We start from the raw sequence: 20,257 nt of genomic DNA, 5'->3' as shown, positions 1-20,257 counted from the left end.
GGGTCTGACCATGAGTATGCCAGCCAGGTGGACTCGGAGAGCCTGGCCTGGGAGGAACCCTCGAGTCCAGCCTGCAGGAGGCGACAAAGGATCCATTGTCGGGCCTGCCCATGGGTCTGGGGTCAAGGCTGGCCAGCAGGCTCCCACCCGCTTCCCTCACTCCCTGGAGCTTCCTGGCTTAGGGACAGCTGTCTGGCCTCACAATAGCTGTGCCGCCCTCCTGGAGCCGGCAGCTGGGATCATCCGCGTGGGGGCTGGCCCGGCCCCTTCCTTTGCCATTGTCTCCCAGGCAGGGGGCTTCCTGTTATGCCCCCCTTCCTCCAGAGACCCCATCTGACCCCCCGCCTCAGCTGGGGCTTGCAAAGCTGCTGGGCATGGGCTGACTGGTGACACAAGAAGAGGGGCAGGACACTGAGGTCCCCTCGTCTCCTTCCCCAAGGCAGAGGGCATCACAGAGAAAGCCATCATCCTAGGAACCACTGCTGATGTTGACTGCATGTCCACTCTGAGCTACAGCTCTGCAATTCCTTCATTCCCAGATGACCCTCACCTGTGCTCGCCGAGATTTCCACCATTTCACAGAGGGAAAAACTGAGGCCCAGAGAGGTCACTTCACTGCCTGAGACCCCATGATCCAAAAGCGGAAGAGATGGATTTTTCCGAGGACCTCTGATGTGAGACAGGGAGTGCTTTGTGACTGTGCTTCAGTTTCTTCATCTGTCTAAGGCAAATCCCAGCACCTGCCTTCTGGGACTCCTTGGAAGAGAAATGAGTTCAATCCCTGTGAAGTGCTGAGAGGAGGGCCAGGCATAGCGTAGGCACTAGATGACATCTATCACCCACCACGATGACTTGGTCCTGTTGCAACTATAATAACGAACATCATAATATCAGACCATAAATAATACACTTGTTGTTATTGGTTGAATAAGCCTGGCTCAGCCACTTCCTAGCTGAGGAATCTTGGCCCTACCCCACAGGTGCCCATTTCTTCTCTGACAAAGGGAGACCCATGTCCCTGCCTCACACCATTGTGGAACAGAGGTCTTGGGGTTGTCCAGGGGCTGCCAAATAGGTCAGTGGGGTTGGAACTTAAGAGAACTTCAAGGAAGGAGGAGGAGTGATGTCAGGGGCCAGATCAGGACGCCTGAAGGTGGTTTCCTTCAGTGGGGGGGCAGCAGCAGGCGTGGCACCGAAGCAAGGCCTGATTGGGATCCCATAACAGAGGCCTCCAGTAGCCCCCTGGCCTCACCTTTCCTTGACTTATAGCTTAGTAATAGATTATCCCCTGCTGCTTGAGCTCAGAATGTCCCCTGTCCCAGTTACCCTGCTTTAGAAATTGCCCTGCAATTTATGATTAATACTCTTATGCTTATTGATCACAGTCTCTATGGTCTAGCATTCTTTCCAGGCTACTCCTCATTGTTCCTGGGTTGTCGAGGATGCTGGAGAGACACGATGCCAGAGGGAAGGCTTCATGAAGCAGAACAGACCTCAGGAGGGTGGACGAAAAAAGGGCCACATACTAAACCTGACAAGCTCAGGGGAGGCCTGCATGGCGGGCCTTACAAACTCAGAGACCGACATTAACCACATAGGATGATCCGAACATAAAAATTCCTAACTAAGAGTGGGTCACGACCGGTAGTCATAGCCTTGGCCTGTAGCTTCCTTGACAAAGGTCAATCTTTACCTTGAGGGAGCCTGTCTGTAGTCTTTTTTGCATCTAAGATAACTTGCCCTTGGAATGTCAGAGTAATCCCTTTTCCTGGACCCGCAGGGCACCACCCGACTCACCAGAACAGGAAACTACAGAATCCCTCATTGTTGTTCCAATCCCTTGATTACCATCTCTCTGTGCTGTAAAATGCTATTAACTATCCTGCACTCACCAACGTAAAAGAAGAACCTGTCTCTCCATTTTACTTTTTATCCAATCCCAGAGATTTCCTCCTGCTTTGCTTTCTCCCACTCCCTTAATCTACCACCAATAGATTTCATGTAACCCTCCTTTGATTCTAATGGATAAAATAAGTTGCAAAAGCACCATTTTCCGGAGCATTTTCTCAATTCATTGAGATTTTGCTTCCCTGCAGTTGTCGTCAGTTTGCCTCAAATAAACTCATAGGTTTTCTCGTCAACTGGAGCAATGCCCAGATTTTCCCTTACAGACCCTAAGCCGGTTTGGGAATATTAAGGCAGTTTTTGAAGGTGTTAACCTGCTGCATTTCTGATCACTGGTGTTCTGACAATACACACTTATTCTCAATAGCCCAACTCCTGTGTCCGTCTATTGGCTGAGTGGCGCAGGCAGCACAGCCCTGGACTCAGTTGCCCTCTGGTTTCAGTATCACTAACTATGGAGCCCTGTGGGGTGCAGAGACACAAAGGGATCAAAGTCCTGCCATCTGTGCTGACAATCTATAGGGTAGGGAGCTGACAGTGAACAAGGGAAGCAAGGGAATTCCATGATGGGAGTCTGGTAAGGTTCTACAGAGAATGGGAAAAGTGGGGAGCATTTGGGGGTACTGAGGATGGGAGAGGATTACATTTTGGACGTGGGAGGTAGATCAGGGAATGTTTGAGCAAAAACATGAAGGACAGGAGGTTATCTGAGGCCAGAGTGCTCCAGGCAGAGACAGCCACCCTTGCAAAGGTCAGACCCTGAGGTCAAACATGCCTGATGTTTCCCACAAGAGGGGAGAGAGGGAAGAGGTGAGGGCAAGGAGGTGACAGGGCAGAGTGTGCAGGGTCTTCTGCACCACAGGAGGACTTTTGGCTTTATGCTGAGTGAGGTGGGAGCCATGGAGGGTTCTTGAGCAGAGGAGGGATGTGTCCTGATTCAGGCGGCCTGAGAATGCCTTGGGCCACTGTGAGGGGAAAAGAGTGTAGGGGACAAGAGTCTGGGCACCAAGGTGGGGATGATAGGGCTAGACCAGAGTGGGGGCTGATGAGAAGTGAGAGGATTCTGGGTCTATAGGGCCATAGGGCTTGCTGATAAGCCAGTTTATGGTGGGGTGGGGGTTGGGGGGTGTCCTTATTCATGCCTTTCTCAAGCTTGCAGCAAACATCTCAAAGCTTTCTCCTACATTACCTTAGTCCTTTCCCACCCTGCTCAGTGAGACCAAGTGGGCAGGCATTTTAATCCCATTCACCAGACAGGAAAACTGAGTCCCAAACAGGTTAGACCTGCTCCAATGGTCCGAGCATATTCCAGGGGAAGCGAAAGCAAAACAATGGATGACTGCTTGGATGGGTGTGTGGATAACACTCTGGGGCCAAGCCTCTCACCTTCTCCAGGCTGGAACCCTGACCCTTCAGCTTCTCCAGGTACCAGCTGTCATACCAGTGGCCTATAGCACAGGACGTCCAGCCCTGGGGTTTCCAGATTACTGGGAAAAAAGTCAAAAGGCACTCTGGACCTGGTCTGGCCCCCTACTGTCTGTCCCAGCCTCCTGCAGTATCCACTCCCCTCCCCCAGGCCCATTGGCACTATGGTGGGACCCCTTCCCATGCCCCAATCAGGTCAAATGGCAGTGGGCAGAAAGGGGTTAATTCTGGGGGGTGGGGGTGCTCCACCACCCCTCGGGGTGATGCATCTCTGCTTTCAGCCCTTGGTGACCTTATTTTTCCATGACCACAATCCTCCCCTTTTGAATTATGATGGACTTAATATTTTCTTTGATTCTCTACACTTTCACATCCTTGAACCTATTCATTTAAAAAGGAAACTCTATATTGATGTTCTAATTGGAAAACCCTTCTCATTGCCCTGAAGAGTCCATAAACTTAAAAATAAATAACAACATAAGGAACATAAAACCATGGAGGCTAGCTGGAAAAACCTCAGGGCCACCAAGCTGTTAAAGACACAGCATTCAGTAGAGACTTTTTCCTGGACCTTAGGTTCTTCACGGAAACCCAGGGATCAGGCCTCCTGCCTGTGGATCTCTGCTGGGCCACTTGTTAATTGTGCCTCAGCTTCCTCCCTCTGTAAATGGGAGTCAGAGCAACACCTGCCTCCATAGGTGTTTGGCGGAGTCAATGAGTTGAAATGGACAAAACACCTAGAGTCAGGCCTGGCTCCGAGTAAGCGCTTTATAAATAAGAGCATATTTAAAAAATTACTAAATGGCCCGGAGGAAAGCTGACATGTGATATTTCAAAAAGGAAACAACTTTCCTATCATGTGATTCTCTTGATTAACGCAGTGCCCATGTGCCCCTAAAATGTAAGTTTCACACCATGGGAAACGCTGGCCCAGAAAGTCCAGCTCCCGTATGGTTGCCCCTCGGTGGCCTGAAGTTTCTCTTCTTGCTGCCTTCCTGGTATTCATGAGAGGCCTCTTTACGCCCCTCCAGCTCCTATTTGGACTCTGGACTCCTTGTGCTTCAATTTCTTCACCTGAAAATGAGGGAGAAGCTACTGTTAGCTCAGGGGCTGGCCCTGGAGACCAGGGCTTGTCAAGGCAGTGAGCACAGTGGGGTGCCCATGTGGCAATCCTGAGCTGTTTCTGAGTGGGCCTTCCCCAACCTAAACGACCCCCTGGGCAAGACACCTGCCACCCCTCTCCTCACTGCCCCCGCTTCTCCCTGGGATACCACGGTGAGCACACAGGGGTCAGAAAATTTGTCAAATGCTCAAATTTGCACTTCCAGAGAGTGTGTGTGTGTGTGTGTGTGTGTGTGTGTGTCTGCATGTATGTGTGTATGTGTCTGTGTGTGTGTTAGTTCAGGCAACACCCCTGGGTCTGTGTTTTTATGGCACTTTCCTGTTGGCTTCCAGCGGCCCTGCCAGTTCCGGGGAGGGACCTGGGCCAGTGACTCTCCCCACCCCCCACTTCATAAAGGCCCCGGAGGCTAAGGGACGCTGCAGAGCTACACAGCTGTCCAGCCTGGGAACACTGGATGGCCCTGCCCCAACCTCTTCTTCCCCTGCTGGCAGCTCAGACCATGGGAGGCTCCCGCTGCAGAGTCTTTCTCGTTCTACATGGTGAGAATTTGGGGGCCCTGTTAAGGGGGGCGAGGGAGCTCCTGGCGGTACCATTTCGGTTCTGTGGCCTCCTGTTTCCCGTGGAGAAATGGACGGCTCAGCTGGCAGCTCTGGGGCCTGTGGAGGAGGAAGCCACATGGTCAGGCAGGCACCACAAGCACATGGGGAGAGTGGCTGGCAGAGCCCGGGCCCCCTACATCCTGGCAGGGATCCCCGCGTACTCTAAGAGCCTGGACCACCCCCCCCCCCCAGAGGAATCTCTGAGCTCCCTACTGGGTCCACTGTGGAGGCTACTCCTTAAGAGGGGAAACTGAGGCAGAGGGGAAGGAAAGGGGGCAATAAGTGAGTGCTGAAGTCTGCCTCAGGAATTCACTCTTAACAGATGGCATAAGGGCTGCTGGGAAGCTAGGGTCAGGGACCTCTCCACCATGGGGTGTCCCCAATATGTCCCCCAGTGTCTCAGTGACAGGAGCAGCCCAGAGACCCCCGTTCTTGCTTCCCCAGGCCTGGCTGGGACTCAGCTGTGGGTTGAAGGGATTTGTCAGCTGTGGGTTGAACTTAAGTTTTGCTGTGACTTCCCTTGTGCTTCCCTTCCCACCCCACCCAGGGTAGTTCTAACGGTTTCTTTTGCGGCAGTTCGTTACCTGGGCAACCAGGCAACAAAGAGAGTGAAGAAATGACTTTTGGGGTATTAATCGGAACTTCCCTGAGCCACAGGGATGGGGTTCCCCATGGTGGCCCAGGGTGTCAGGCATGAGCTTTTTAAAAGTTTTATCGAGGTGTGATTTACATAGCATATAATTTGTCTGTTGCATGCATACAATTAAATGATTTTTAGTAAATTTACGGAATCCATGTGGAACATCTGATGGGAGGTGGTGTGTCCTCCGGGCCAAGTCACAGAGCCCCTGATTTTCACTTTCCACATCTGTAAAATGAGGCAAGACCTGTCTCCACTTTATAGGGTTGTGTTAAGGGCTTAGTGAGTCCTGGTTCACAGTAAGAATTAAGTAAACAGTATTTGTTGTTGTTGTTGTTATTATTATTATTATTTCACTGGGGGGTGGTTCTTAGCAGGGGCAGCAAGGAGAGAATGACTGCCCTGCCCCCATCCCAGGGTCCCTAAGCAGGAATCTGACTGTTAAGTGCTCAGCTAGGGGAATGCAAACCAGATGAGACTGGGAGCAGACGACCAGTAGCTCCTCTTCCAGCTCCTGTTTGGTTGACTTCCAAGGCCCCAGATGGAGAAGGTCTGGCCCAGCAGCCTCCTTGGTGAGGGAGGAGAGCCAAGCCCAGCCCAGGTTGAAGGGAGGGGACAGGCACAAAGAGCCCTTCCCTGAAGGGTCTGGAGACCTTGACCCCTCAATTCCACTTTCCTCAGCCCCCTCTGTTCACTAGATTCTCCCTGAGCCTTTTCTGGGCTCTAAGCTTCAGTTTGTCCATCTGTAGGGTGGACATAAACAGAGCCTCTGCCTCCTGGGGCACTTGTGAGCATGAAAGTTGCTACTGCGGTCATTGTGTGGTTTGTCCTGCACAGAGGAACTGGGTCCTGGCCCAAGAGGAAACTGGTCAAACCCTGTGGCCAGAGGGGAGGAAGAGAGAATCCTCACTCGAGGAAGGGGAAGGGCATTCTGGCCTCAGTTTACCCCGGCTAAGAGGGTTTTTGGAAGGGGATCTCTACCCTCCCCCGGCCTGAGGGGTATCAAGTTTGGACTTTGGGGCTGAGTGCTCAGGGGACTCCGCAGTCTGCAACCCCCACAGCTGTGTTCACAACGACTGACCCCAGAATTCCCCTAGGAGCCCCTCTAGGGGCTAAGGAGCCATGTGTCATCCTTTCTCTCGCCCAGGAAGTGACTCACACCCGCCCTCCCTCCAAGCCTCAATTCCGTGACCTCTCCTCAGGTCTCCCTGATTTCTGGGGGTCTGGGCTTCCTCCTCAACATTTCCAGATAGGTAGGGACTGGGTGGCTCCCAAGCCCTCCCCATGCCTCCACCTGCTGCCCAGGCACCCTCCTCCCTACCTTCCCCTTCTCTGTTTATAATTGTTTGTCTCTCTAGCTGGCTCTCCACCTCTCTATCTTTCTGTCTAATCTCTGTCCCTCCCTTTCTAGGAGTTCCCTATTTCTCTGTCCACCTCTCTCTATCACTGTCTTAACTTCTGTTTCTCTCCCTGTTTCTCTCTCTCCATCTGTCTGTGTCTGCGTGTGTCTCTGTCTGTCTCTCTCATCTCACTTTTCTCTTCGCCTCTCTGTCTCCTGTCTCCCCCTCTCACCTCTCTCTGTCTCTAGCTCCTTCTCTGTTCTTCTCTCTCTGTGTCTCTTTATGTTCCCTCAATCTCTGTCTTCCTCGTTTGTCTGTCTGGTGAATGGTAACAAGGTCCCCATCTCCAGAGCCCCTGCTGACTTGAGGAGGACCCTTAGGACATGCCCTGGGGGCGGGGGGGCCCCCCCGAGAGGCAGGAGTAGCAGGAGAGGGAAGGTCGTGCAGCACCATCCCCAATGAGCCCACAGCGTCTTCTGCTGTTCAGAGAGCCAGGGGTGAAATATCACTGCTGGGTCCCAACGCGCTCATTGGGGCTGACAGATATGGGTGTGGTGTGCTTGCACCTGTGTCCCTGAGTGAGGGTACGGTGGGGGGGCAGCAGAACACCTCAGATTTTGGGGGATCTGAGAGAACACCTGGTCCAACCCTTTCATTTTCACATAAAGAAATGATATGACAGTAAACACTTTGCCATACCAGGCAGTACTCATGTGCTTAACTCTCCCAATACTCTAGAAAGTGGGTTCCCTCTTCATCCCCATTTCACAGAAGGGGAAACTGAGGCACTTAAAGATGAGATAATCTCACCAAGGTCTGGGATTAGAAGCAGGACCACCCGGCTCCAGTCTATTTTCTGAGCTACTGCCCACAGGTCAGCAGGAGCCAAGACCCCGGCTGGGCTCAGGCCCTTCCCCATCCTTTAGTTTTATCGACGGGTGCCACCTCTAGAGCTGTGGGCTTCAGAGGCCAAGGAGGTGCCACCTGCCAGCTCTCTCTTTGAGCAATGGGCAGAGCCCGAGCCTGGGAGGGGTGAGCAGCTCCCTTCCCTCAGATGCGTCACCCTCAGGTCAACCCTTCCCTGCTCTGTGTCCCCTCTGACCCTCCCTCTCTCTGTTCCAGCGCTGTGTGCCTTGCTGATTCTGTTGGAAATTGAATCTGGGAACACCACTGGTGAGTCTGCTGAAAGTAACACAATCCACAGCCAGAGCCTGGGAAAGGGGCCCCGGACCCCCAGCTTCACCTCTCAGCACAGGGAGTAGAGAGGCCTATTGTAGAGGAAGCTCAGGGCTGCCCTCTCCAGATGCCTTCCCCAGCCCCTGACTCAGCTCCCACCTTCTGACCATGGTCTCCGTCCCCACAGCCTCTGCCTCCACAGACTGTGCTCGCTGGTGCCCTCTGAACTCCAAATGTGTCAATGCCACCGCCTGTCGCTGTTCTCCGGGATTCAATTCTTCATCTGGGGAGATCTTCACCAGCTCCTCAGAGACATGTGATGGTACAGAGACTTTGGGGTGGTGGAGGGGCACATGGAGATTGTGGGGCACAGCCCAGTGCTCACAGGGATACGGGTGGTGGTTGGGGACCTCAGCCTTTGTTCTTAGACTGTCATCAAGGACAGAGAAAAGAGAAAGGAAAATATATGAAGGTGAAAAATAAGAAGTGAATAAACATGGCTTCCTGGAGAGAGGAGCTGGGTCTCTAGGAGTCTGGAATTTGTGCCTCAGTTTGCCCTTCCAGGACTGGGGAGGGGGATGCAGAGCTTTCACCTACCCACCCCCCTTCAGCATTTTTCCCATATCCAAATCCATGGTGCCAGCCAGAGAGCTGAGAAGAGCCGAGCTGATTGAGTGGACTTCAGGAGTGCCTTGCTCCAGCCATAGCCCAGCTCCAGCAGTGTTGTCGGAGAGTCTAATTCTTGCCCCAAAAGACACAGCTTATGCATCAGGCCCCATGCTGGGGGGTGAGGTAGGGGATGAAGATCAATGCCCTGAGCGATCTCATGCTTTTGGGAGGCGACCCTTTATCCTGTTGTGTTCCAGACATAATCGAGTGTGGACCACCTCCGGTAGTGTCCTGTGGAAAATTTGCAGACTGCAAGAACACGGAGGGGAGCTACTACTGCACATGCAACCCAGGATACGAGCCTGTTTCTGGGGCAAAAATGTTCAGAAATGAGAGTGAGAACACGTGTCAAGGTAAGAATGACCCCACATCTTCCGTCTCCCAATCCATGAGGACTGGGGTCGCCAGAGCCATTCCTGCAGCAGTACAGTGCCCAGGTCTGAGTGGGGACAGGTGTGCCTGTGCCTGTACCAACAGCACAGAGAGACAGGGTGGTGTGAGAGCCAAGGGTCCAAATCCTGGCTTTGTCACCTGATGGTTGTGTGTGTGACACCAGCCAGGACATTTATTCAGAAATCACTGGTAATGTGTGAGATGTAAAAATACTGTGATTTTGTGCGTGTATGTATTTTTAAAAAGAGCTCCTATCTTTTATAGGAAAAAGCAACACAAAAGTAGCTTTGCCTTTTGTTAACTGTATGACTTTGGACGTGTGACTGCACCTCTCTGTATCTCAATTTACCTGTCTTTTAAAGGGGGTGACGGTAGTGTTTACCTCATAGAATTGCCATGAAGGTATATGAGATCACAGAGCACACCCCAGAGGTGGTTGTTGGGTTTTCAGATTATAATAATTATGACCTCATGCACCCTCTCCAGGATGGGCATCCCAGGGGACTGTGCCCCACATGGGTGCTCTGAGAGTAGCTGGCCCGGTCCATCCCCTCACCAGGGGCCCACAAGGAGCCAGGCCTCCATGCATTACCAGGCATTGCCCCTTTCCAGGGGAGCAGGTGGGCAGCAATGGACCTTGAGGCAGCTGCAGGGGCAGATGGAGCCAGCTATGGGCTGGCAGGAGCCACGGCTCACCCAGAGAGAGGGGGTTAGTGCCAAATATAGAGAGGGGAGGAGGAGGTTGGGCCGAGGATCCCAGAGGACTCGGAGCAGGGTCCGCAGACTCACTCTGCTGCAGATAGAAGAGCCCACAGCCTGGATCCCTGCCCTGCGTTCAGAGGATGGCAGAGCCTCCCTGGTGGGAGGAAAGGGGATACCAGCATCTGGGTAGAGCCCAGCGGGAGGGCTCCATCCACCTCACTGCTAGTCCATAAGGACCTCTGTGGGTGGATGTTGTGCCCCAAACATCATGTGGCCTGGCTAGAAGACCAAGCCTTTATGTGAATTGGGAAAAGGTCCCTCATCTTCAGGTGAAATACAGTGTGTTTGGGGCATGGAGAGTGAGCTGGTTTTCAGCCCCAACTTGTCTCTTTGCCTGGACCCCCTTGTGCAGTGAACAACCTGCACAACTGCATGGTAGTCATGGATCCCACTCAGTGTGCCTGGACTACTGTGGGCCTCGCGGCGCAGGTGGTGATTGTGGTTATTGAGGAGATGTGTTACTGTGTCAGAAACAGGCCAGGGCTGAGAGAAGGGGCACAAGCTGCTGGGCAGAGACATGGATGAACAAGAGTGAGGTGGGAGATGTGGGACCTCAAGGTGGGTAATGGGGAGAGAGCAGCCTACTGGTTTGGATCAAGACCTGCCACCTAAAGACCTAGCTTTGTGATGGGTTCAGCTGGGCCGTCTGTGTACCCGCCCACCTCAGCATACCAGCCTTTGCCGCACCTAAGGACATGTCTACCAGTGTCATGGCCCACGGGGTCTGCTATGAGCAGGAGACCAGGCCCACTCCCTTGGCTCCTTGCCCTACTTTCTCCAGGCATCAAAGGGTCGTCCCAGGCACCCACCTAGTCTGCTGACCCTTTCTGAACCCCAAGGTTCAGAACCCTCTGCAGAGACCACTTCCAGAAGTTTGGAACGTCCCCCTGCCCACCTGGCATCTTATTTGCATAAAACAAAAGCGGGAGGTGGCATGCAAGGTACTTCAGGAGCTCATGGTGCAGTGCATTCAATATCCATCCTCTTTGCCACCGTCGGTGATTGCCAGGATGAGACCTGCCTCCACCGGAGCCCATACAGGCTTGGCAACACCAAGAGCCGTCTCCGAGCCCCTGGGCCATGATGGATGTAGGGACCCGGTCAAGAAACTTGGGAGAAGAGAGATTCAGGCCCACCTTCCCCAGCTGGCCCTGCCTCTGGCCAACATCCCCACCTGGAGAAGATGCCTCATGGTACCCTGACCCCAATTCTCCGCCACTCAGCCTCCGTCTATTTCCCTGAGCAAAGCTCCGCCCTGACCCTTCCCAATACCTTCATTGCACAGGCCTGAAGACGGCTCAGAAGACCAGGACTTAGACGGGTGTCATGTCGGGTAGGCAGGGCGACATTTACCCCCCACCTCAAACTCAGACAGTTGGATGAAAGAAGAGGCTCCCGTGTGAACCATATGACAAGAGAGGGCATCACTGGAGACCACAGCCCCAGGCCCGGCCCTCTCCTGAGGATGTCAACCCAGGCCCCCTGGGAGCGCAGGCCACTGGGGGACAGAAGATGGAGGCTGAGCCCCACTCAGGACCCCCAGGTCTACATCCCTGTGGGAGGCCAAGGGGCCAGATGACAGAAACACACGTCACCCCTCGCCGTTCAGCACCTGCTCCCCCTTCAGGCCATGCAGCCCTCGCCTACTGCTGGCCATGTCCACGTGGATTCTCACCACTTCCTGCCAGTCCAGGGGATGCCGTCATGGGAATCAGAAAAGGCACCTGCACCGCCCCAACGCTGCATGGCTGGACATGAGCCCCCCCGTCCACCACAATCTGACGCTCTTGGGGTGGCTCTGGCCTGTCAAGCATCATTCTCATTTTCCAAGCCCCTGCCTGAAAGCCTCATCCTTGAGGGGCCAGGCCCAGGGGTGGGTCTTGGCCCATCTCCATGGAGCTGGAGTCTCAGAGTTAGCAAGGACAGGAGAGTGCAGTCACCAGGATTCCAAGGAGAGCTCAGCCAGCAGCACCCACTCCAGGGGAGTCAGGACAGGGCCTGCTCAGGGAACGCAGCATTTCCCCTGCACTCGGTTCCCAGGAAGGTCCACCTGGCCTTTGTCCAAATGCTCAGGCTGGAACACAGGTGGCTGTGATGTCCCTGCCCACCTGGGAGATGCCCAACGACGCTAAGGGAGCCAGAGCTGGCAGATTGGGAGGACTTGGGTTGCTTCTGGCCACATCTGGACAACAGAGCACCTTGGCCACCACATTCACCCATAGGCCACTCTCCTGGGAGGAGACAGTGGGGCCTTCCAGATGCTTCCATGCCAGGAAATGTGGCTGACACCCAGCCCTGAAGGCTGCCCAGAGCTGCAGGTGTCCATCACCCTCTCTTTCCTCTTGCAGACATAGACGAATGTCAGCTGTACCCCAGAATCTGTAAGGGCCGCAGCATCTGTGTCAACACTGCAGGCAGCTACACCTGCGAGTGCCCGCCTGGCTTCGAGTTCGACCAGCAGCACCCAAACCTGTGCAAAGGTACGGGCCCCGGGAAGACGCTATGAGGCTGGACTGGAGCTGGGGAAGGAGCCGAGGCAGGTCCTGCAGCCCGAGGAGGAGGGAAAAGACTCTCAGGTTCCCAAAACGCCAAGGGCCTACCAAGGCCCTTCCCAGGGATTTGTCTCCCCGAAAAGTCCTGCCACAGAGCAGGGAGGTGGCAGGGCCTTTGGGGCCTGGGATTCCCTTGTGGAGCCCCTGTGAGCTCCCCCAGGCCCCACCCCTTCCTCATCTGTCACATGTGAGCAGAGGGAGGTGTCATGTCCAGTTCCCAGAAGGGGAACCAGGCCTAGGGCCCAGGAAGGAGCAGGTAAGAGTCACTGGTCAGGAAGGTCAGCCCCCATTACTCAGTTTTCCTCTTGGCTTTGCCACCTATAAACTGGAGACTATGGTTTATGCTGTGCTCATTTTGCAGGGAGGCTGCCATAAGGTGCTTTGAGGGTGAAGTTGAAGGTCACCAGGTAGTGGCACATGTACTAATGGTAGAGTCCTTAGTGCTGGGCAGTGAGAAGTGGGTGTAGTGAGTGGAGGAAGGGCCTGACACTCTGGCTTTGTCCTCAGATGTGAATGAATGTACTTCGGAGACAAAACCATGCCACAAAACCACCCACTGCCTCAACAGTGTGGGCAGTTATAAGTGCCGCTGCCGCCCAGGCTGGAAGCCAATGCCTGGGTCCCCCAATGGCCCAAACACCACCATCTGCGAAGGTCTGGAGCTCAGATCCCACACTCCCACACTCAAACCATCTGATCACATATTCAGTGGCACTCACAGAAACCAAGCAGAATGAATGTTGGGGGTGCCCTGCTGTGCCAGGTGTTAGTTCTTTTGAGGCTAAATGGACACAGATATGGGGGTCCCAGGGAAGGAGCTGATGTACCAAGAGAAAGGCTCCTGGGGGACCCCAGGCAGCAGCCAATTACTAACCGGGAGGAAGGTATTTGCCAACCTTACATCTGTACGGGGCTCACTTGCTATGTGTCAGGCCTCTGCACACCTCCCATAACCCCTGCGTCCACCACTCAGGGACGTGCAGTCATCAGGTGGCATCACCTCCAGCCAAGGGGGGTGGCGGGCACTAATATGGGGAAGGGGGCAGGGCATGGAGAGGAGAGGCGCCTGATTGGGTGGGACCGGGCCTGTTCTTCGTGTCCCCAGAGGTGGATGAGTGTCATTCTGGGGGCATCAGAGTGACAACTCCACCTGCTGTGTCAAGACTATGGGCTCATGCACATGCCACTGCCTCCGAGGCTAGGCGCCCAAACCCGGATTCCTGAATAGACAAAATGGAACTGGAGGGCACCTGAGTCTGGAGCACGAGCTGCCCGCGCCACTCAGCCAGTAGACTGACACAGGAGTTGGGCCATAGAATAAGCGTTTATTATCAGCAAAACTGCCTTCACTTTCTCAGACTAGCCTGGGATATTTAAAGGAAAATCTGGGCGTTCCTCCAGAGGCTACGTGGTTTGGAGATGGAGCCTTTCCTCTGCCAACGTGATTCTCCGGTGGCATCAGAAACCCAGGAACAATGATGGGAATAGCCTGGAAAGAATGCTGGACCATAGAGACTGTGATCAATACGCCTAAGGGTATTGATCGTAAGCTTCAGGGCAATTTCTAAGCTGGGAACTGAGACAGGAGGGACATTCTCATTTCAAGTCACAGGGGGATGATCTATCATTAAGTTAGGGTCAAGGAAAAGTGAGGCCGGGGACTTTGCAAGTAGTCCCACCTGGGCCCTGCTTCAAAAATACCACCTAATGTGTAGGTACCTGGCCTGACCTGACCCCAGACCCGCCTCCAACACACACAGACACTCTCACACCTAATGAACCGCCATTCTGTTCTCAGCAGTGATCTCCTTCCCCACCTGGACCCCGCCCCATGGAATCAAGAGCCAGGTGAGTGGCCCCAGTAGGGGATCCCCCCCACACGTGCCCTAGAAGGCAGGGATCCCTTTGCATAGCCCACTGTGTCCACCCATTGTTCCCAAGCTCCCCTACTCATGCGTGAAGCTCTCTGACTTCTCATCTCTTCTCTCCCCAGAGTCTCTCCCACTTCTTTGAAAAGGTCAAGAATCTGAGCAGTAACTCTGACTCGCCTCAGGTCACCATCCGTGTAAGGGCAGGACCTGGGGGGAACCCCAGGACAGTGTGGGGGTGGCTGAGGAATGCTTCAGTGTGAGGGGAGACAGCCCAAGCAGGGGCCCCTGCTCAGAGAAACACACGTGGCCGTATGCACAATATATACACAATACGTAATCCCAATACACAAACACAGATGTATATATACACCCCAATTCCGAAGTCCACCAATGGCCAGAGCAGGGCATACACACACACACACACACACACACACACACACACACACACTCACGATCAAGAGGAATATGATGGCAACAGAATGGAGCAATTAAGAATTTTGCCTCTGGAGCTGGGCCACAAAGGTTCAAACACCCCACCACATTTCCTGCTGTGTGACCTCAGGCAAGTGACTCCTTGTCTCTGGGTCTCCGTCACCTCCTCTGAAAATAGTGCCTGCTTCATACAGTGGTTGTGAAGGTTTAAATGAACTAAGAGAAACAAGGCTCAAAGAATAGTGCCTGGCACACAGTAAGCATAATATATGTTTTAGTATATGTGCTTAGCCTGGTAGAAATATATAAGCCTCTTATGCAGTTTAAAAATTTGTAAACAAATGAAAAAAAAGTAAACAAATGAAATTAATATGAAGATTGCATTTAACCCAATAGATCCAAAATATTACCTTTTCAACATGGAGCCACATTTCAAGTGGCTTGTGGCCACAGTTCTGGATAGTGCAGACTTACAGTAGAAACTGGCCGATGAATGTAAGGGCCATTGTTATAATACGTATGTGTACACAGGCATATACTCGATTCCCCTGCTCGTCTTCAGGTTACTACAGTGTCTTGATTCCCCTGTGCCTGTCCCCCAGGAAGCTGGGTGGGTTCTCCAGTGTGTCCTCTAGTGAGGGGGTGAGATCAGGGTTCTTTGAGCGGCCCCTGTGGTACAATGACCCAGCAGCTGTCACCCATCACCCCCAGGATCTCATCAAGTCATTGGAGGAGCTACTGGAAGAACCCGGGGACCTGGAGACCCTGGACTCGTGGGCCCGGCTCCGCATAGCCACCAACCTGCTGTCAGGCCTTGAAAACTTCCTGAGGACCCTGGCCTTAACCATGCCTGAAGCCCCCTTCACCTACCATTCCCCCAAAAACACAGGTAAGGCCTCATCCTGTCCCCGATCCCAGCCCTGGGCCCCATTCTCCACCCGGAGCCCCCAATCACTGTCTCTCTCTCCTCAGAGCTGTCCCTGATGATTCAGAAGCAAGGGAATGGAAATGTCACCATGGGCCAGAGCCATGCACGCATGCTGCTGAACTGGTCCATGGCAGCTGGGAGCAAGGACTCAGGTAACAGCCTGGAGCTGGAGGGGCACCAGTGGGAGGAGGAAGAAGGAGCTGGGATGGAATTAGAGGTGAGGTTCCAAATATGTAACAGTTGGAAATTGAGCCATCTTGAGGGACTCCAGGGATCACAGTGGACTGGCCAAGCCTGATTTAGACGTCTTAGGAGGGAGGAGGGAGGGCAGGTGAAGGTAGCCAGTGTGTTTGTCCCCTAGGCCCCTCCGTGGCAGGCATGCTCTCCAGCCCAAGCATGGGTCAATTGCTGAAAAACGCCGCCTTCAATCTGGACTCCGAGAAGAAAGCCGAGCTGGAAAAGACACATGAAAGTCCCGTCAGGGCTGTCCAGCACAGCCTCGTCTCTGCTGTCAACTCGGTCTTTCTGAGCAACACGAAGACAGAGAAACTAGACGCCCCTGTCACCTTCGCCTTCTCCCACTCTGTGAGTCCTTGGGTGGGGAGCGGGGATCAACCCCACTGCTCACCCCATAGCCAAAGTCACGGTGGTCCCTCTGCAGCCTTCATCCCCCACCTCCACCCATTCTGTTTCTTCCTTAAACGTAGCTCAGAGACATTGCGCTTGCTTTGGTCTCTGCCTGGGACACTTTTTCCCCACATGACTCAGTTCTTGATGTGTTTCCAGTCTTTGTTCAAATGTCACTTTCTCTTTAAGGCTTTGGCCCATGCGGGGATCGAACCGGTAACCTTGGTGTTATTAGCACCACGCTCTTACCAACTGATCAAACCGGACACCCCCTCTTTTTTTTTTTTTTTAAATAGCACTTCTCACCTTCTAATACACTTTCTAGTTTACATATTTAGGTTTCTTATTAGGTCTGTCTCCCCCGTGAGCATATCAGCCCCATAAGGGCAGGGACTTGTGTCTGCTCTTGGCCAGGGACACACAGTAGGTGCTTCGTAAATATCTGTCAACGAAAAGCAGCCTTCCTCAGACCCAACCTAAGCTCAGAACCCAAGAGGGGCCTCTAGGCTAACCTCTCCAACCATCCCGTCTGCCCACAGGTAATGCGTAAACTTGAGACACGGCAGGAGCTGATCTGTGCCTTCTGGAAGGGTGACAATAAGAGTGGCGGGTACTGGGACACTACCGGCTGCTGGAAGCTGGGCGGCTGGAATGGCAGCATCACCTGTCAATGCAGCCACCTGAGCAGCTTTGCCATCCTCATGGCCCACTATGACATTGAGGTGAGCAGCCCTGGGGCCATCCTCAAAAGCCCACACATAGCAAGGCTGGCTTAGGTGAGACAGGAAGCTGGTTCTTGATGAGGACCAATTGCTTCTGTATGTTTGCACAGCCCAGGTGGCCCCATGCCATGTCCCCCAGCCCCTTCCCTGGACCCCCCAGACCTCCCCATGACTCAGCAACTAAAGAGTGTAACCTGGCACTGCAGGCCCTGCTCTGGGCAGTGCCCCTCTGACTACCCACCCCCATCCAATTGTTAATATCTCTATAAGCCGGGAAGACCACAGCTTTCTGTATGCGGCCTCAGGTGATCCATAAACTGGGCCACGTGGATAACTGGAATGAGCCTGGCAAAGTAGGGGAGGTCAGTGGTCCAGGCCAAAGGCCCAGGAAGTACCGAAGTGTGGGATTTGTGAGCTGATAGGTGCGGCAGGTGTGGAAGGGGCATGAGATGAGGTTAGAGAAGGGGACCCATCAGTATTGAAAAAGGTTGTGGCAGTCAAGGCTTCACTGAGGACCTTTTTCGGGAGAGCAGTCTAAGTGCATAATGGGATCCCTGCTTGCGCGCGCGTGCATGTGTGTGTGTGTGTGTGTGTGTGTGTGTGTGTGTGTAGGGGATATTTAGGATGACAGACAGCAGGTTTGTTCAGATGTTGAAGGCAGAGGAAGTGGGGGAAGGTGAGCAGCCTGATCTGAGTTCTTCTGGCCAGGTCCCAGGTGGGTCTCTGCGGGGGGGCTCACAAGGAGGGCAGAAGGCCTCAGGATGCTGATGGAGACCTGCCCACCCCATCCTGAATCTAGGACCTGAAGCTGGCCCTGATCACCAAGGTGGGACTGTCGCTGTCACTGGTCTGCCTGCTGCTGTGCATCCTCACCTTCTTGCTAGTGCGGCCCATACAGGGTTCGCGCACTACCGTGCACCTGCACCTTTGCATCTGCCTCTTTGTGGGCTCCGCCATTTTCCTGTTGGGCATCGAAAACGAAGGCGACAAGGTGAGACCCTGCCCAGTAGGCCAGCGATGCCCAGGAGAGGGGTAGCTCCGCCCACTCCCGGGGCTCCGTGGGGAGACGGTGGCTCCGCCCACACTCCTTCTAGAGCAGCCTGGCCACACCTCAACCCCCGCCCACCCCGAGGGCTCTGGCTCCAACAGTGCGTGGCCCCGCCCCACACTGATGTCGCCCCACCCACCCCTGCCCGCAGGTGGGGCCAGGCTGTCGCCTAGTGGCCGGGCTACTGCACTACTGGTTTCTGGCCGCCTTCTGCTGGATGAGCCTCGAAGGCCTGGAGCTCTACTTCCTTGTGGTGCGCGTGTTCCAGGGCCAGGGCCTTGGGAAGCGCTGGCTCTACCTGATCGGCTATGGCGTGCCCGGGCTCATCGTGGCTGTCTCGGCGGCCGTCAAAAGCGAGGGCTACGGCCGTGTCAAAGGGTCCGTGTCCTAGTGAGTGCCGGGTGGTGGAGCCACGGGAGGCGAGGAGACTGGGGTCCGGGGTCCGGGTGGGGAGTGGGTTGGTGATGATGCTGGCCCAGGGTGTGGGGGCTGCCCGGTGCACAGTGCCCTGCTCCCCTCCCGCTGACGGACCCCTCCCTTCTTGCCCAGCTGTTGGCTGGACTACGAAGGCGGCCTCATCTGGAGCTTCAACGGACCCGTGGCTTTCATCATTTTGGTAACTAACCGCTCCCCCTACACACACCCCACCCTCAAACTCAGACTTGAGCCACCTGACGCCTCCCTGAGTCCCATAGACCAGCTCTCTACCTTCGAGTTCCAAGGACAACCCCTAAGTAATCCTACTCTGTCCCTCACCCAGTGCAATGCTGTCATCTTCGTGACAACTGTCTGGAAGCTCACTCAAAAGTTCTCTGAGATCAACCCAGACATGAAGAAATTAAAGAAGGCGAGGTGAGGGTTGGGGCTGGCCAGGAGAGGGGGTGTGTGGGGGTTGGCCCCTGCTGCAGCTGCTCTCCTCCCCTAGGGTGCTGACCATCACCGCCCTGGCACAGCTCTTCCTGCTGGGCTGTACATGGGTCTTTGGCCTGTTCCTCTTGGACCTGAGGAGCCAGGTGCAGTCCTACACCTTCACCATCCTCAACTGCCTGCAGGGCTTCTTCCTCTTCCTGCTGCACTGCCTGCTCAACAAGAAGGTGGGCTTTGGGCCAAGCCGGGGTTGGGCCAGTACCCCCTACCCCTTCCCAGGGCTGCCCTTCCCCTGACCTGGCATCCTGGGCCCTGCAGGTGAGAGAGGAGTATCGGAAATGGGCTTGCATGGTCATCGGGAACAAGTATTCGGAGTTTGCCACGTCCACATCGGGGTCCAGCAACAATCAGACTCGGGTAAGGGCTGACCCTGCGGTGGGGGTGTCAGACCAGAAGGCAGCAGCCTGGGCTGGGCTCAATCCTCATAGGGCTCCTCTCTCTCCAGGTCCTCAGGCCATCAGAGTCGGGCATGTGACCCTGCAGCTCTGGCCAGGCCAGCAACGCCTGTGGCCTCAGCAGCTTTTGCACACGTGGAAGACTGTCCCCTTCTCTTCTACCACTCTGCTCCCTCTGCCATCCTGCCCCCGTATGTGCCTCGGGGAGAAGGAGTTGACAGTTGTTGCCTGGCACCAAACCCTGGAGCACACAGCCAGGGTGGAAAGTCAGACTTGACGGACCTGCTTTTGGTTGCCTCTGCTGTACCCCAGCTGGGATCTAGGGTGGGCTGGAGCTGGCCCCGGGCTGCAGCCCCTTGCCCAGGTACACAACACCCGGACAGATTGAGGGCTCCTGTGCCCGCCTGGCCTTCCTCTCATCTCTTTGCTACAGAACAAAAAGCAAGAGTGCTGGGGTTCCTTTTCCTGTTAAGCTAAGACTGGGGTCAGGAATGGGAGAAGGGCAGAGCCCTTCCTGGCTGCACTGCCTGTGGTTCACGGTACAGAGGCCTATCTGCCCCGCACTGGAGCAGAGGGTTCTCACTGTTTTGAAGTGTGGATGTTGTGTAATATTTTTTTATCTGTATAAACTTTTCAACGTTGACACTTAAAATTAAATCTCACTGATACAGAAAGTGGTTTTGCTGGCTGGCTGGGAGCTTCCTAGCCAGGTCCATTATGTCT

At 54.4% G+C, this 20,257-nt stretch overlaps 1 protein-coding gene across 4 annotated transcripts; it reads left to right on the top strand.

Moving 5' to 3' along the window:
- Nucleotides 1-4,851: 4,851 nt before the first annotated feature.
- ADGRE5 (adhesion G protein-coupled receptor E5) lies at nt 4,852-20,177 on the top strand. Of its 4 annotated transcripts, XM_033135359.1 has the most exons (19): nt 4,852-4,992; nt 8,155-8,205; nt 8,396-8,530; nt 9,075-9,230; nt 12,381-12,512; nt 13,092-13,238; nt 14,386-14,432; nt 14,578-14,649; nt 15,599-15,776; nt 15,860-15,967; nt 16,177-16,400; nt 16,982-17,164; nt 17,964-18,155; nt 18,364-18,590; nt 18,762-18,828; nt 18,973-19,064; nt 19,138-19,306; nt 19,398-19,496; nt 19,585-20,177. In XM_033135359.1, exons 1-19 carry the CDS (start codon nt 4,908-4,910, stop codon nt 19,612-19,614), a joined length of 2,394 nt encoding a protein of 797 aa, XP_032991250.1. In that variant the 5' UTR covers nt 4,852-4,907; the 3' UTR covers nt 19,615-20,177. The 4 variants fall into 4 exon arrangements, with proteins under 4 accessions (XP_032991250.1, XP_032991248.1, XP_032991249.1 ...); XM_033135357.1 differs by lacking the exons at nt 4,852-4,992; nt 8,155-8,205; nt 8,396-8,530 and having other exon boundaries at nt 9,080-9,230; nt 18,364-18,602; XM_033135358.1 differs by lacking the exons at nt 4,852-4,992; nt 8,155-8,205; nt 8,396-8,530 and having other exon boundaries at nt 9,080-9,230; nt 14,383-14,432.
- The last annotated feature ends 80 nt before the right edge of the window (nt 20,178-20,257 follow it).

Source organism: Rhinolophus ferrumequinum, chromosome 18, assembly GCF_004115265.2.
Source record: "Rhinolophus ferrumequinum isolate MPI-CBG mRhiFer1 chromosome 18, mRhiFer1_v1.p, whole genome shotgun sequence".
Taxonomy (NCBI): Eukaryota; Metazoa; Chordata; class Mammalia; order Chiroptera; family Rhinolophidae; genus Rhinolophus; species Rhinolophus ferrumequinum.
Note: the sequence above shows the minus strand (reverse complement) of the source record. Positions and strands in the feature narration are given on the sequence as shown.